At 36.6% G+C, this 18,205-nt stretch overlaps 1 protein-coding gene across 4 annotated transcripts in view; it reads right to left on the bottom strand.

Annotated features, from left to right (window-relative positions):
* The window catches only part of ANKHD1 (ankyrin repeat and KH domain containing 1), a 125,052-nt gene that overhangs the window by 94,044 nt on the left and 12,803 nt on the right, over positions 1–18,205 (bottom strand). For all 4 annotated transcript variants that reach the window (XM_077768761.1, XM_077768764.1, XM_077768763.1 and 1 more), the window contains exon 2: positions 1,312–1,465. In XM_077768761.1, coding sequence (XP_077624887.1) covers positions 1,312–1,465 — 154 coding nt within the window. The remainder of the gene's footprint in view (positions 1–1,311; positions 1,466–18,205) is intronic.

Here is an 18,205-nt window from a genome sequence, read left to right as displayed (position 1 = left end):
CAGTTGGGTAGTCGATTTGGGCTCAGGTCATGATCTCATGGTTTGTGGGTTTGAGCACCGTGTCAGGCTCTGTGCTGACAGCTAGCTCAGAGCCTGGAGCCTGTTTCAGATTCTGTGTCTCCCTTTCTCTCTCTGACCCTCCCTTGTTCACGTGGTCTCTCTCTCTCTCTCAGAAATAAATAAAACATTAAAAAATAAAAATAAAAAATAAAATAAACAGGGTGTTCGATATAAATAACAGCAATAAAATAATAAATAAAATAAAATAAAACAACAAAAAAATAGCAATTTATGGGGCACCTGGGTGGCACAGTTAAGCACTGGACTCTTGATTTCAGCTCAGGTCATGATCTCACAGGTTTGTAGGATTGAGCCCTATACTGGGCTCTGCACTTGCAGCTCTACCTCTCTCTCTGCCCCTCTCCTGCTCACATGCACACACACCCTCTTTTTTTCTCTCTCAAAATAAACAAACATCTTTTTAAAAAAATAGCCACTTATAAGGGTGCTTGGGTGAGTCAGTTGGTTAAGCATCCGATTCTGGCTCAGGTTTCACGGTCTATGAGTTCAAGTCCTGCATTAAACTCTCTGCTGTCAGTGCAAAGCCCACTTCAGATCCTCTGTCTCCCTCTCTCTCTGCCACTTCTGCACACAAGTACACGTTCAAGAGCATTCTCTCTCAAAAATAAACATTTTAAAAAATAGCAACTTATAGTAATTAAGTTATCCCTAGACTAAAGTGAGTAAGTAATCACATGCAGAATACCCTAAATCAGTTCAAAGATGCATAATTTGAGGAATCAAATTTATCTCACACATTTGTAATGTAATTGGATATAGGTAAGTTTTCCTTGATGAGTATCTGATTATCTGACACCTTAAAAATAGTGTTAAGCCCAGAAATCATTCACTAAAAACTTTCAACCAAGAATTTTTAAAATCTAAAATGGGAACAATAAAAAACACATGTTAAGATTAGTTCAAATTTCACATAATGTTATATAATTTGGGGGTAATCTTGTACAGCTTTGTGTAGAGATCTGGACTTTTAAAAAGAGATGAAAATAGGGGCGCCTGGGTGGCTTAGTTGGTTAAGCGTCCGACTTTCACTTAGGTTATGATCTCGCGGTTCGTGGGTTCAAGCCCCGCGTCGGGCTCTGTGCTGACTGCCAGCTCAGAGCCTGGAGCCTGTTTCAGAGTCTGTGTCTCCCTCTCTCTCTGACCCTCCCCTGCTCACGCTGTCTCTCTCTCTCTCCTAGAAATAAACAAAAAATATTAAAAAAAAAAAAAGATGAAAATAAAATAAATTACCTGCTGCTTCCAGCAATGCTTCTAATCGTGCCTGTGTCTCTGGATCCACAGTCCGTAAGTCTGCTCCTTCTGCAGTACTTGATAAGAATATCTCTGACGTTGTTTTAAGCACTGGGTTATCCAGATCTTCTTGGTCCAAAATAAATGATTCAACCTGTTTATGAATTAAAAATGCAGTATCTATTAAACTAATTTCCATATTGTCAGAATAACTATAAGGTAATATGATTTCTGATTTGGAATTTAAGTATAAGCAGATAAATTACTATAGTAACATGGGGCTTTGAGGGAGCCTCCTGCCTGTCTGCTTATCTTCAGACATGACTAAGAGTCTAACTCAGACCCACCATTCTGAAGGGGGTTCAAACTCATTCAAGTTTCCTGAAGAGCATTTCATCTTCTGTGCCTAGCACAGAGCTTGGTTTGTTTGTTTGTTTTTTAAATGAAACAAGTACATGAACAAGGCCCTTGTGAAGATGAAAACAGGACTAGGTAGTAAAAAGACTAGATAGCATGGCGACATCATTAAGGCACATTTTTTCTTCTTTTCTAATCAATTTTTAAATTCTGATTCTTAAAAGAAAATAATTATTTAAAAAAAAACCTGCCAAACATCTGGAGCCCTATAGACAAGAAAGTTCCGTGAGGTTAGGAACCATATCTGTTTGTTCACTGCTCTATCCTCTGACCTAAGAATACATCATATAAAGTAGGTATTGAATACATATTTGCTGAAATCAATGAATGGTATAAGCAAAAGCAACTGATGAAAATAAACATGTAACCCTCAAATTTCCAAACAAGTTAATTTTAAATGAGTTTCCTTAACAAGTAACATGTATACAATCTTTCTGGGAAGCAATTTGGAAACGTGTATCAAAATGCTTTAAAAGGCTCATAGGCTTTGATTCAGTAATTCCATTTTAAGAAATCTATCCTTAAAAAAGTACCTGAAAGCCATGAGGCACCTGGCGACCCACCTGGAAGGGCATGTGGCTCTAGATCTGGTGGTCATGAATTAGAGCCCCACATTGGGTGTAGAAATTACTTAAATAAATAAAACTTAATTTTTTTAAGTATCTGAAGGCCAGATAAAAATATGCAGGCATAGACACAGCACAGTAATTCAGATTCCAAAAATGAGAAAAAATTTACTACAATGGGGAATTTGATAAATACATTTTGTACATTAACAGGATGAACTACCATGTGGTCATCAAAAGCAATGTTGTTAAAGCATAATTTAGTGACATGACAAAACATTCATAAAGTTAAATGAAAACCACAAAATTCAAAACAGTACAACCTGTATTTTGCTATAAATATATATGTATATGATTGTAAGCATGAACATGACTACTCATGTATATAATGAATACATACTTATATACCTAGACATGTCTGCAATATGTAAATATGTATAACCAGGAGGTTAATATATGTGTAGACAGATAGAAAAACAGGAACAGAAAAGTTAAGTACTTCTCCAAGGTCACACAGCTAATAAATAACAAAGACAAGGACAGATTTCAAACCCAGGCCACATAGCTACACAGGCTGTGTAGGCAATGCCACCACACGGGACCACAGTATATGGACTACATTATTTGGCATATTTGACTGGTTTATCATTAGTTTCATAATGGACACCAAAAAACATCCTAAGAAAGACTGTAAACTGAAAATCATTTGGTGACATTTTATTATCTAGTGAAGTACTAAAATTTTACAAAATAAACTTCAGATCTAATAACATGGAGCCAAGTTACTATGCTGCAACACACCTTCTTTAATATGTAATTACAAAGATGCCATTCTAAACATTTATCCATGCTAACAGATAAATGTAGCCTACCAGTTGTTAAATTATATTAAAAGATAACTGCTTATACAATAAAAATCTTCTCACGGGCCCAAGAAATTACTAGGTATTATCAAGAACTTACAAGTTGCAAGGACAGATAAAACCATTATTCCAAATCTAGAATTTTTTAAATTACAGATGGTATTGAGAAGTTAACATTTCTATTTTATAAAAAGCATTGGTCTAATACGGTATTACACATATTATGAAGACAAATAGAGATTATAGGTACCATGTAACATTTTAAAAATCCAAGTTCAGGATTTTCTATTCTCTCCATTCATTTCCCCAATATTTACTCAAGTCCTGTTTTATATGAAGCACTATGAATGTAAAGAAATATGGTAAAGATAGAAGTCAAAGGCACCATGACTATCACAAAAGACTCCCAAGAGAAACAAATGGTACAAATACATGCATTAAAGAGTGAGAAATCACTTCCAGCCCCAGTAATCCAAGATTCTGCACAAGAAACAGCATTTAAGTTAGGCTCTGAAGGATGAATAGAATTTCACAAGATAGTCATACATGGGGATAGAGGTAGGGGGAATGAAATAAAAAATGGGCTTGAAGATGCATTTGGAAAGTGATAAGTGGTTCACACTCAAAAAATATAAGGTCCTTCATATACTGCTTGTGGGAATATAAATGACATGGCCACTGTGGGGAACAGTTTTGTAGTTCTCCAAAAATTAAACATAGAATAGCCATATGAACCAGAAACTTCATTTCTGTGTATGTACCTAAGAGAATTTTTTAATGTTTGTTTATTTTTGAGAGAGACAGAGCATGAGGAGGGGAGGAGCAGAGAGAGAGGGAGACCCGGAATCTGAAGCAGGCTCCAGGCTCCAAACCAACAGCACAGAGCCCAACGTGTGGTTCCAAATCACGAAACACAAGATCATGACCTGAGCCAAAGTCAGATGCTTAACCAACTGAGTCACCTAGGCACCCTTACCTAAGAGGATTTAAAACATACAAAAATTTGTGAATTTGTGGGTCGGTCTCTGTGCTGATAGCTCAGAGCCTGGAGCCTACTTCAGATTCTGTGTCTCCCTGTCCCTCTGCCCCTCTCCCTCTCACACTGTGACTCTTTCTCTCAAAAATAAATAAGCCTAAAAAAATTTTTTTAAAACATACAAAAAATTGTATACAGAAGGCGATACCTGTATTATGCACAACAAACAAAAAATAGGGGGGAAAAGTCCATCAATTGGTAAATGGATAAACAAAATGGTATATTACATCTATATAATGTAATATTATTCAGCCATTAAAAAGAATAAGTAATGACATGTTATAGAATAAACGTACCTTGCAAATATGCTCAGTGAAAGTAGAAACAAGAAGTCACATATTATATGGTTCCACTTATACCCAATGACCAACAGAGACAAATTCGTAAAGACAGAAAGTAACTCAGTCGTTAACTGAAGAGTCAGAGAGGGAGGAATGAGAGTGAGTACTAATGGGTCTAAAGTTTCTTTCTGGAATGATGAAAATGTCTGGTATTAGTTAGCAGTGAATGTTGTACAACCATGTAAATATACTAAAAACCACTGAATTGTATACTCTAAAATGCTAAATTTTATGGTAATATAAACTTTATCTCAATTTTTTAAAAAACTAGAAAGTACCTAAAGTACAACTATGGCTTCAGGCTACACATCAACCAGGGACAGATTTGAATAACACCGTGCAGATGATGATTTGCTCATCAGAGGNGACAGCTACCATATGTTTGCACGTATAGGAGGATTAGGAGGAACTTAACGGAGGACTGTGGCAGAGAAGAAGGGGGGACGTAGGGGGTGAGAGGGAGGGAGGTAAACCATGAGACTCTTGAATGTTGAGAACAAAATGAGGACTGATGGGTATGGGGGAGAGGGGAAAGGGGGGTGGTGGGCATGGAAGAGGGCACTTGGGGGGAGGAGCACTGGGTGTTGTATGGAAACCAACATGACAATAATTATTAAAAAAAAGAAGTTGATTTGCTCATGGTCTACTTGGTCACCACAAGGAGGAGGAGAGACAATCAGTAGCAATGTCCTCCTGGATGTGAGTAATGTTATTATCACATACACAGGCCAGCACATCCCTAAGTGCTTGGAAGAATCAAATTTGGAAGAAAAACACAAAATAGAGATATGCCCTTGCCTTTTTCAAAAGGCTTACAACCTCTTATCGAAAATTAAAATTCAAAAAACTTACTCAGTTTAATCCTCCTACATCCTAAAATGCATGTAAATTCAAGTTTCAATCAGGCAACATGACATAATGGAAAGAATATTGTATTACAGATTAGGAGAATGAGGCTGAAGTATCAGTTTCATCAGGCACTACGTGTGACATTAGGCATGTCACTTTCTTTCTAACATTCCATTTCTTCATCAATAAACAAATACTTGCTCAACCTATCTTATAGAGCTAGTGAAATGATGAAATAAGGTAAAATAATTTGAAAATAATAAAACACTATATAAATGTTATTTTTAGAATTCTATGTAATTACAACTCTTTTGTCCTGTTGCTCACCACAGTGTCTACCTTCTACGCCCTTTCAAACTGAAGAATGATATTCACGAAGAATCTCACATGATACATTTTCCTCACCATTTACTTAAATTTTTTTATTTTATTAATTTTTCCAGTTTTATTAAGACATAATTGACATATAAGACTGTATAAGCTTAAGGTATACAACATAACAATTTCATATAGTATATACTGTGAAATGATTACCATAGCAAGTTCTATCATGTCACATAGTTACAATTCTTTCTTCTGATGCTCACTTGATTTTTCAAGCATAGTTGAAGCATTTTATATTTAAGTTCTGGCCCAAAAGATCAAAGTTTAAATACCTATAACACTTGTGGGGAAAGTCTTAAGTTTCTCAGAATGAGTTATAATTAGTTATAACTATACACACAAATGATCTGAATACATTTATGTCAGTGAGAGGTCCCAAAATGCATCTGACTCTAATATATCCTTTGTCTTGACCTTTCCAAAATTTTAAAAGCCTGTGTCAATGTGGACTCAATAAAAGGAAAAAATATCCAATTATGCCTATTACTTTGGGAATACGTGGACGCTTGCTTTTGGCAGTTCATAAATATCTCATCTGATAAACCTGTTGACATACATACTCTTATAATTCAGATTGCAATAGCATTGCTTCGAAATATATCTGGTCAGCCAACATGAAAACCATTTATAGCTACATGGAAATACTAAATTAGTCCAATTATGTATATTTAACATAAAAGGCTTGGTGAGATAGTCCCAAAAAACAGGTCTATAAAATGGATAAGTCCAAAACAATGTCAATTAACCTTTATCATGTATAAATACAGAAGCCTCGTAGTTTCTTATATACAGCTAAAGGATCACTGAAATGTCTCTGCTACCCAGTGACAGTTACAGAGCTCATCTCTATCCAGGAACTACATTGAGCAACAAACATGAAACTTCCACCAATAATGGTACTGTTTTTGCCAATGACAATAAAGTTTATTTCAAGTTTTTTTTATTGATTTTTAACGATTATTTATTTTTGAGAAAGAGACAGAGACAGAGTATAAGTGGAGGAGGGGCAGAGAGAGAGGGAGACACAGAACCTGAAGTAGACTACAGGGTCTGAGCTGTCTGCCCACAGCCAGACGCACAGTTTGAACTCACAAATGGTGAGATCATGATCTGAGCAGTCAGATGCTCAACCAACTGAGCCATACAGGCACCCCTAAAGTTTATTTCAAGTCTTAAAAATTGCTACACACTTTTTCTTCTGTCTTTGATTAGGTACAAAAATAAATGGTGGGAGAAAAAAGATGAAAGGGAATCTGGCCCACGAAAACTTTTTCTAAGTAATCTTCTAAAGATGTGGGAAGGCAAAAACACTTTTAAATCTTCCTTCTCAAAAGTCTTTTCTCTCTCTCTCCCTTCTTTTTAAAAAATATCAGTACCTTCAACTAGAATTTATACAAATGGGGGCAAGAAGAAAAAGGGAAACAAGCATTTTCTTCTATTTTTTATCTCATTTGACATTTCAGAAATGAACAACCATATGGTACTGTAACCAGTAAGATTAACCAGACTCAACTATTATATTATCACCTGAAAAAAATGAAGTCAGTTACCTCACCAAAATCTAGTTAGAAAAATCACTGATTAACCCAGCTACGCTTTGGTCAAAACTCAATTCTACAAAAAATAAATAGGGGCGCCTGGATGGCTCAGTCGGTTAAGTGTTCAGCTCAGGTCATGATCTCACGGTTCATGGATTCAAGCCCTTCATCAGGTTCTGTGCTGACAGTTCAAAGCCTGAAGCCTGCTTCAGTTTCTGTGTCTCCATCTCTCTCTGCCCCTCCTCTGCTTATACTCTCTCTCTTTCTCTCAAAAATGAACATTAAAAAATAATAAATAAATAAGATTTTTAAAAAAATTATCAAGTTGAAGTAAGCAGTGTTATAATTAAAACTCTTATATTAATGTTTTTAAAATTTATAAAAGCAAAATAATAAAACCTAACCTATACATTTGTCAATAACCAACTGCTACTTTTTCTAAGGTATATTTCTGGAAATAGCAACTGCTAGTTAAGAGACAGTTAGTGAAAAAGAAACATCCGATCATAAAACAGGCACATATATATATTTATATATTCTCCAGTCACGTGGTCATAACAAAGACTACCAAGCTCTCAAATATAAGCTGAAAACATTGCTCTGTAGAGAACATCTTTTAATATAACAATGAATTATGAAGCTTTTATTTTAAACATGTTAAATAAATTTGTATTTTGAGTTAGAGAATGAAATATTAGCCACAAATTTTGTTTCTACTAACTTTAAGAGCAATCATCACCCCCATGAATTCCAGCTGGAGCTATGAGAAAGCTCAAGGGAAGGCTAAATGTTTTACACTACTTTCCCTCACAAACTTTCAAAAGTAAAGTTCCCTTAAGAGATTCAGATTGCATCTTTTTTGTTTGTTTGTTTGTTTTATTTATTTATTTCTAGGAGAAAGAGAGAGAGACAGCGTGAGCAGGGGAGGATCAGAGAGAGAGGGAGACACAGACTGAAACAGGCTCCAGGCTCTGAGCTGGCAGTCAGCACAGAGCCCGATGTGGGGCTCGAACCCACGAACCACGAGATCATGACCTACCTAAGCGAAAGTCGGACGCTTAACCGACTAAGCCACCCATGAGCCCCTGGATTGGATCATTTAAAATGGAAAGCTAAGGGGCACCTGGGTAGCTCAGTCAAGTCTCCAACTTTGGCTCAGGTCATGATCTCAAGTCAGTGGGTTCAAGTCCCACAGCGGGCTCCACACGAGCCTGCTTGGGATTCTTGCTCTCTCTTCTTTCTCTACCCCTCCACTGCTTGGGCTTTCTCTCTCAAAACAAACAAACAAACACAAATAAATAAGCTTTTTTAAAAAAAGAAAGAGAAAATGGAAACCTAAATAAAACATTTTAAACATCTGAAACTTTTAAAAAAATGATTTACTATTTCTCTTCTCCTTTGTACAACTTATATTTGTATAGACCAATATGTCTTACCTTTCCCCACTCAACCTAAGTCCTCTACTTTAAGTCAGAATCAGCATTCACACCAATTTTAGAATGCAGGTGGCTTAGTATGGATTTCTACTTGGAAGGGCAAAAAGGATGGATCAGTGTTCCAAGAGATAATTACTGAAGGACATAGCAATTCCTTTTTGCAAAAAAACACAGTATTCATAAGTTTCAACAGTGGGGCGCGTGGGTGGCTCAGTCAGTTAAGTGTCTGACTTGGGCTCAGGTCATGATCTCACAGTTCATGGGTTCGAGCCCTGCGTCGGGCTCTGTGCTGACAGCCAGCTCAGAGCCTGGAGCTTGCTTCAGATTCTGAGTCTCCCTCTCTCTCTGGCCCTCCCCTGCTCATGTTGTCTCTCTCTCAGAAATGAATAAAACATTAAAAAAAAAGTTTCAACAGTAACACCACAAATATGCCCCAAGATGCACTGAAAGAGAGAAAGTAATACAGTTGCAATTTAGGACCATATAATGATAAATCTAGGAATGAGTTGTGCTGATACTATAAGTCCCAATAAAATCAGCAAAAACATCTTGGAACACTGGAACAAAAAGGCTATATTCTTAAACATAAAAACTTTTCAAGTTTCTTTCTACAAGGAAAACTGTATTCCCAATTTCAGACCCACAGTCCTCTTCTCAAAAAAAAAAAAAAAAAAAAAAAGGCAGCAGCAGGGTACCTAGGTGGCTCAGTCAGTTAAGTGCCCGACTCTTAGTTTCACCTCAGGTCATGATCTCACAGTTCGTCACCTGGAGTCCCGCATCGGACTCCACTGACTGTGGAAGCTGCTTCAGATTCTGTCTCCCTCTCTTTCTGCCCCTCCCCTGCTTGCTCTCTATTTCTCTCAAAAAAAAAAAATTAAAAAAAAGCAACAGCCTCTTGGGATATCTGAAGTTGATTGGTTTCACTCACCCAGCACAAGAGAGAACCACTGTGCTTTTCCTAATTCTAAGTCAAAGCTGGAGAAAACTAACTTTACTTTGTTCAGCTACAAAAACTTAATTTCTAAACTACAGTTTTAATACAGAATCTACTTTTTTTTTTTAAGTTGCTAATGGAAGATGGCAGAAAGGAAGGTCTTAAAAAAATAATAGGTACTTGAGAAGCCTAGCTGGCTCAGTTGGTAGAGCACGTGACTCTTAATCTCAGGGTGGTTAGTCCAAGCCCCACATTGGATACAGCGTCTACTTAAAAAAAAACAAAAAACAAAAAAACAAAACTCCGCTGTTTAAAAAAAATAGGGGTTAGGCCCCCGGGTGGCTCAGTTGGTTGAGGGACCAACTTCAGCTCAGGTCATGATCTCACCATTCTTGAGTTTGAGGCTTGCATCAGGCTTGTTGCAGTTAGCGGGAAGCCTGCTTCTGATCCTGTCCCTCTTCTTTCTGCCCCTCCCCTGCTTATGTGCACACTCTCCCTCTCTCTCAAAAAAAAACCTTTAAACATAATAAAAAATTTTTAAAAAATTTTAAATAAAACAAAATAGTAGTTCCTGGATAGCTTAATCAGTTAAACATCTGACTCTTGATTTCAGCTCAGGTCATGATCTCATGGTTGTGAGACTGAGCCCAGCATGGACTCAGCACTGGGCATGGAGCCTGCTTAAGATTCTCTCTCTCTCCCTCTCTCTCTCTGCTCCTCCCCTGCTTGCATGCAGGCTCTTACTCTCTCTCAGAAACAAAAACAAAAACAAAACAAAAACTACCATGAATTAAGTGTTTAAAAAAAAATAGGCTACCATTAATAAAAGGTCTCATATCTATCAGCATTTTCCTTATATTATTCCATTCAATCATCTAACCTACTTGATGAAGTAAATGAACAGATCTTCATTTTAAGTAACTGAAACTCAGAAAAGTTAAGGGACTAGCCCAAGATCACATAACCATGCAGGGATCTGAAGCCACATATTTTGGACTTCAAAACTCATGCCCTAAAAAGGATATGTAGTAAAAACTACACCAGACTGTATTAAGTGGATCTTCTAAACGATGGAGTATAACGTGGCGCTTGGATGGCTTAGCTGGTAGAGCATCCGACTTCAGCTTGGGTCATGAGCTCACGGTTGGTGTGTTAGAGCCCTGCACTGTGCGTTGCACCGACAGCGAGAAGCCTGCTTTGAATTCTCTGTCTTCCTTTCTCTCTCTGCCCCCTCCTGCTTCTCTCTCTTGAAAATAAATAAACATTAAAAAATTATAATAAACAAACAATGGAGCATAACTAAAGCAAACACTAGCCAGTTAAGTAAATTAAAAAAAAACTACAAGTATGGTAATGCCTCAGTTTAACAATAATAGTAATGTCAAGAAAAAATTTGCCTAAATAAAATTAAATATAATCAAGATTATCAAACCCACTCACACCTCTTTTGTCTTAAAAAGAAGACAAACCATGTTTTCACGTAGTAATTTCTGGCACCCACAACTGCATCATTTCTAATGTACACAAACAATACATATACAACAAAATGTGCCACTAACACGTTTTTTAAAAAGACAACTACTCACGTAGTCATTAGTAAAGTCACAAGGGATTTAAGCCAAGAAAATCTTACTGTTGAAAGGAGAAACTTCCTATTTTCCCTGCAGTTAGACAGAAGTCCTGGCTTCTACTTATTACCCCAAATAGAAAATAATTATTCAACATTCCAAAGAAATACTTGATATTAATAAATTAAAAAGAGCCTCAAACACCCAAAAGCTTCCAATTAATGCCAGGAAGGGGAGGAAGAATACTGACTAAGAGCAAGAACTCCTGGAGTACCACTTCATCTCTCATAGTGTAATCTTAGTGAACTTGTTCTCCTCTTAAACTCCTTTTCCTCAACTATAAAATAAGGATAGCAATAACTATATCACAGGGTTATTGATGAGCAAGCAAGATACTATATCTAAAATTGCACAACAGTGCTTAACACATGGTAATTGTTCAACAAATATTAGCTGATATTATTCCTATTAATATTACCACTACTACTATCATTAAGGTCAGCTTGCCTTGCCTTCCTATACTCTTACTCTCCACTCCATAAAAATAATATACAATCCATTATATTTATCTTAAGCTAATAAGTAACCTGAGCATATTAAGCAATGCAGGCACATTCAATCAACATTTATCAGGCATCTACTATGTGCAAACATTCTATTCTATACTGGAAGCACAAGAAATAAGACACGATTCTTGTTCATTAATACAATCAAATAAATGCAATTAAGTACTACAGATACTATACTAGTTATATATGGACAACATGGCAACACAAAAGAAGGAATGATCAATTCCAACTAGGGTAGTGATGGAGGAAATGAGCTAGAGATGACAACTCTGGAACAAGAAGGTTTCCAACAGGACGGGGAAGAGGGACATCAGTGACAGCAGCAGTAGTATATAGTAGTAGTTACAAACATGGGCTTTAGAATCCCAGCTACTTGGATTCAAATCCCAGCTCCATCATCATTAGATGTATGACTTTTGTGTATGTTACACAATATCTCTAAGCTTCAGTTTCCTCATTTGTAAATTGTAAAAATCTGTAAATATCACTATCTTCAAATGGTAGTCGTAAAGTTTATTTGAGAATATATAGATTAAGTACTTAAGCCAGGGGACAATAAGCAAGAATTCTAGAAGCCAAAGTAGCAGAAGTAAATTTAAGCAGGGCCTATAAAAGCTTGATGGGTTCAGAGAACTACAACAATTTAGAATGGATAGAATACAAAAAGCAAATAAAGGCACAAAAAGGATAGAGTTAAGGTGCCTGGGTGACTTTGTCAACAAAGCATCCAACTCTTGACTCCAACTCCAGTCATGATCCTGGGTCCTGATATCGAGCCCCATGTTCGGCTCCACACTGGGCATGGAGTCTGCTTAAGATTTCTCTCTCTCTCCCTCTACCACTCATGCTTGCTCTCTTTCTCCTTCCCTCTTAAAAACAAACAAAAATGACAGAGTTGAAAAAACAGAAGCCAAATCCTAAATAACATTGTATGCCACATCAAAGAATCTGATTTATCCTTTATCTAAGAAATGAGAAGGCATTTTGTCAAGAGGGACATGACTGAACTGCCATTACAGAATTTACTCTGATAGCAGGGTAGAGGAAGAATTAGAGAGGTATAATCTTGGAGGTAGATAGAGCCAGGGATTACTGAAATAAGTGCCCGTGAAAGATGATGGTTTTATTTATGTATGGCAGAGCATTAAGGACACACAGAAAGGGACAAATAAACAAGATGTTAGGAAAGAACCTACGGGACTCAGTCCTCACTTAGATATGTATGATGAGAAGAAAGCAGATGTGAGCTCTGAGGTTTCTGACTACAGTAACTCACTTCAGGGCAATGTAATTTACACAGGGGTGGGGGGAGATAAGGGTGGAGGGGGAAATGATGGGTTCAGAGTTAAAATTGGTGACCCTGAGGTGTTTATGGAACATACAAATAGTAGACAGTTGGAAGGCCTCTTGGCAGACTGCTAAAAGTAAGAGATAGAAGCCACATGAATATCTAAGAGAAGAAAGTTTCTGAGAGAACTGCAAATGCCAAAGGCTCTGAAGCAGGACATGCTTGGTGAGTTTATAGAACATAATGAAGCAGTTGTGGTTTTGCTTAAATATGAGCACAAAATAATCTTATGCTGATAGACTTTGTATTCTTTCATTTTTAATCATCGCCCCTTTAAACTTCCACTTAAAAGTCATCAAACTCATAAAATAAAACAACCAAACATCAACCTTTAGAGTGATCATCCAATTTACACAGGATAGTGTTCCATACATTTGCGCTTAGGATCCTGGATTGTCACAAGACCATGAAAATATTATAAGAGTTAATGCAATTAAAGTACACAATGCCTTGAACACACTCAAATGTAACTTGTTAATATGTGAAAGGAGTTTGAAAAGACAAATATAATTTGAATAAATAATTTACCTTGTTTTAAGAAGCTCCCTGAAATGTTCATGCTTGTGAAAATACTGATGTCTTTAAGGACAGAGACATTTTTTCATCTTTGTAATTCCAAAGCCTAGCACAAAGCTTATCAAATAGTAGCCTCTTTGTATGTTATTGTCAAATGAATAAATCTACTCTACAATACCAATCAGAATTAAACAGACTGCCAAGGACTCTAACTTCGGAAAGATACAATTTTATGATGCATAATGTGAGTGCAAGAAGAGGTCCTACCCTAAACTAAACTCTGACTTTCTTTTCTAGAGAATGAGTGAACGATTGTTAACAGATTAGCAACAAGGAAATAATACACAATGGTGCACTTGGGTAGCTCAGTCAGTTATGTGTCCAACTCTTGATCTCACCTCAGGTCTTGATCTCAGGGTTCTAAGTTCAAGCCCCATGGTGAGCTACATGCTGGGCATGAAACATACTTAAAAAAAGGGCAGCGGTAGGGGCGCCTGGGTGGCTTAGTCGGTTAAGCGTCCGACTTTCGCTTAGGTCATGATCTCGCGGTTCGTGGGTTCGAGCCCCGCGTCAGGCTCTTTGCTGACTGCCAGCTCAGAGCCTGGAGCCTGTTTCAGTCTGTGACTCCCTCTCTCTCTGACCCTCCCCTGCTNAAAAAAAAAAAATTAAAAGTGTACTATTACAGATTGCCTGGGTGGCTCAGTCGATTGAGTGTCTGACTTCAGCTAAGGTCATGATCTCGCGGCCTGTNGTCTCCCTCTCTCTCTGACCCTCCCCTGCTCACGCTGTCTCTCTCTCTCTCTCTAGAAATAAATAAAAAATTTAAAAAAAAACAAAACAAAACTGTACTATCACATTATTCTAAATGATAGGAGGATAATAGGTCAAATCCATGCACTTAAGTATAGCCTTTAATGTTCTCTTCAAACTAAAAGAAAAAAAGCTTTTCTTTATTAAATCCTAGGTAAAATGGGTAATAAAACGTAGTACACACTCTCCCTGTTCATAGAATCAAAATAACTAATAATTTAATATAATCGCAGCCATTTGAGCAGTGACATCTAAGATTTGTTTTGCAATTTAATCACATAGGTGATAACACTGGCTTAGGTGTCAAGCAAATTGTATGTTACTTAAATATTGGAATCACACCTCTTAAGTAGTTGTTAGAACACACCAGATGCAAGAACTCTAATTACTATGGTTTATATTTTATCCCACTTTTTCATTTCTCTATTATACTGAAAAAGTAAATTCTGTCCATATTTTTCACACAGACTATAGTCTATTTCAGGTGCATTCAGATTACAACTACCTAAATCAACCATCTCTTCCTACTTCAGTTTTATTCCTCTCAAAAATCAAACACTAATATTGGGACAACTAACTCTTCTCATAGCCTAGCAAACACAACTTTAAGTCATATGAGTTGTCCCTCCAGTAAGTGTACATCAATGGGGTAGAAATTTGAAGAGCTAGAATATTATTAATGGAAGAATATTATTTTGTCTGTGACCATAAATTCTGCAGCATATTAAATATCCCCTATTAAACTCTTCTGAAGAACAGATCAAGAGAATGAGAACATATCTGATAACTTAGAATAGCAAAAACAATCTTGAAAAAACACAGTTGGAGGACTTACACTTCCCAATTTCAAAACCTACTGCAAAAAGCTACAGTAACCAAGACAGTATGCAACCAGCATAAGACATCTAGATAAATGGATTTTAATAGAAATAAACCCTCACATTCAAAGTCAACTGATTTCTGACAAGGGTGTCAAGACAATTCAATGGAGAAAAGAAAATAGTCTTTTCAGCAAATGATGTTGGGACAAATTTGTTATCCACATTCAAAAAGAATGAGGTTGGGGTTGCATGGGTAGCTCAGTCAACTAAGCATCCCTCAGGTCATAATCTCACAGTGTATAGAGGGTCAAGCCCCACATGTGGTTCTGTGCTTATAGTGTGGAACCTACTTGGATTCCCTTTCTCCCTCTCTCTTTGTCCCTACCCTCCCCACTTTCTCTCTCAAAAATAAATAAGTAAACATTAAAAAAAAAAATGAGGTTGGACCTCTACCTCAGACCTTATATAAAATTAACTTAAAATGGATCAAAGACCTAAATGTAAGAGCTAAAACTACAAAACTCTTAGAAGGCAGCAGGCATAAATCTTCACAATCTTGGATTACACAAAGTTTCTTAGACATGACACCAAAGGCACAAGAACAAAAGAAAAAAACAAACCAGATAAATACACTGAGCTTTACCAAAATTTAACTTTTAAGTATGGGGGCACCTGGGTGGCTCAGTTGGTTAAGCGTCCGACTTCAGCTCAGGTCATGATTTCATGACTCGTGGGTTTGAGCCCCGCGTCAGGCTCTGTGCTGGCAGCTAGCTCAGAGCCTGGAGACTGCTTCGGATTCTGTGTCTCTCTCTCTCTGACCCTCCCCTGGCTCATGCTGTCTCTTTCTCTCTCAGAAATAAATAAAACATTAAAAATTTTTTTAAATAAATAAAAATAAATAAAACTGTGAAGTACATAATCAAGTGAAATCACAAACCATAGAATGAGAGAAGATATTTGCAAATCATGTAACTGATACAAGACTAGTGCCTAGAATATATTAAAAAAAAACCACTTGCAATTCAACAATAAATAGCCCAATCAAGAAATGGGAGAAAGATCTGATAGGCATTTCTCCAAAGACATACAAATAAGCACATGAAAAGATACTCAACTTCACTAGTTACTGGAGTGGGTACTCCATACCCACTAGGATGGCTATATTTAAAAAAAGGGAGGGGGGAAATGCCTGGGTGGCTCAGTGGATTGGACTTCCCTGCTCCTGATTTTGTCTCAGGTCATGATCTCAAGGTTGATGGGACTGAGCCTTGTGTTGGACAGTGTGCTAACAGCGCAGGAGCCTGCTTGGGATTCTCTCTCTGTCCCTCCCATGCTCTCTCAAAATGAATTAAAAAAAAAAGTGACCAAGGTTGTGGAGAAGTTGGAAACCTCAAACATTGCTGATGGGAATGTAAAATGGTGCAGCAGCATAAAAAGCAGCTTGGCAGTACTTCAGAAAGTTAAACACAGAGTTATATGACCTAGCAATTCTATTCCTTAGGCATACACCCAAGAGAAGTGAAAAGAAATGTTCATGCAAAACTTGTACAACAATGTACACAGCATCATTATTTATAGGGACCAAAATGTAGAAATAATTGATAAACAAAATGTGGTACATCCACAAAATGGAATATTTTTTTCAATGAAGTACTGATACATTAAACATGTATTAATCTTGGCAACAATATCCTAGGTGAAAGAAGCAAAGAACAAAAGACCGCATATTGTACGATTCCATTTATACAAAACACCCACACAGTCTCTGGCAAATCCAGACACAAAGGCATATTAGTGATTATCAAGGAAAGCAGGGTGGGAGTAGGAAGACGGTCACAAAATGATTCCTAATGGGAATGTTTGAGGGGTGATGAAAATCTTTCAAATAGATAGCGATTATAGTTGTACAACTTTGTGAATATATTAAAAACCACTGCAGTGTACATAAAGAGTAAACCTATGATACTGGATTATATTTCATTTTTTAAAACTTCGGGAATTAGAATTTGAAAAGTACTTGAGAAACTGTTAAATTCCCTATTTTGATAAACATACTGTGATTATCTAAGAGAATATTTAGGGAATGTACACCGAAGAATTTAAGGGTAAAGAAGCATGATGTGTGCAACCTATTTTCAAATGATTCAGAAAATAAATTATATGCTTTATTTGTTTATGGAAAGAGAGAGAGAGAATAGGACAATATGAACACAACTGGTGAGTCTGGGTAAAGAATACAGTGGAGTTCCTTGTACTATTCTTGCAATTTTCTAGTAAATCTAAAATTATATCAAAATAAAAAGTAACAAAAAACAATGTATCCAATATAATTGGGACTACTGCCCCTTTTGGGATTGCTCTTTGATAATGATATTTTGTTTCACATATGTTGCTGAATTTAGTGGCTGCACAATTTTTAAAAGGCAAAAATTAAAATGTAAAGATGGATGTAGCAGAAGAAACAGTAAACAGAGAAAAAAATCAATTAGAAGCTGATAGGAGCTGAAAGCCCTTCCAAAGTGTACCTCTCAAAGTATCAACTGACATGGCCAAACCTTTATTTTCCAACTCATATATCATAAAAAGCTTATGTGAAATTTTTTCCAATTCCACATCATTAAAGAAAATACTACAGGTTTATTTATCTAGCTTTAAAACCATATTGAGATAATTGATACAAAACTGAACTCATCTCTAATGATATACAGGATAAAATGTATTCTTCCTAGCATTTAATCAATATATTAAGAATTGTAATCAATCACAAATTAGTCAATGAGGACAAATCAGGAAAATATAAGGATTATATTACAGAAACATCTACTCAGAACATTATTCCATGTTAACTGGGTTCAAGGCTTTAGGGAAGCCATTACTGAATGGTCATACAGTCTCTCC

This window comes from Crocuta crocuta, unplaced genomic scaffold, assembly GCF_008692635.1.
Source record: "Crocuta crocuta isolate KB4526 unplaced genomic scaffold, BGI_CrCroc_1.0 scaffold64, whole genome shotgun sequence".
In the NCBI taxonomy this organism is placed as follows: domain Eukaryota; kingdom Metazoa; phylum Chordata; class Mammalia; order Carnivora; family Hyaenidae; genus Crocuta; species Crocuta crocuta.
Note: the sequence above shows the minus strand (reverse complement) of the source record. Positions and strands in the feature narration are given on the sequence as shown.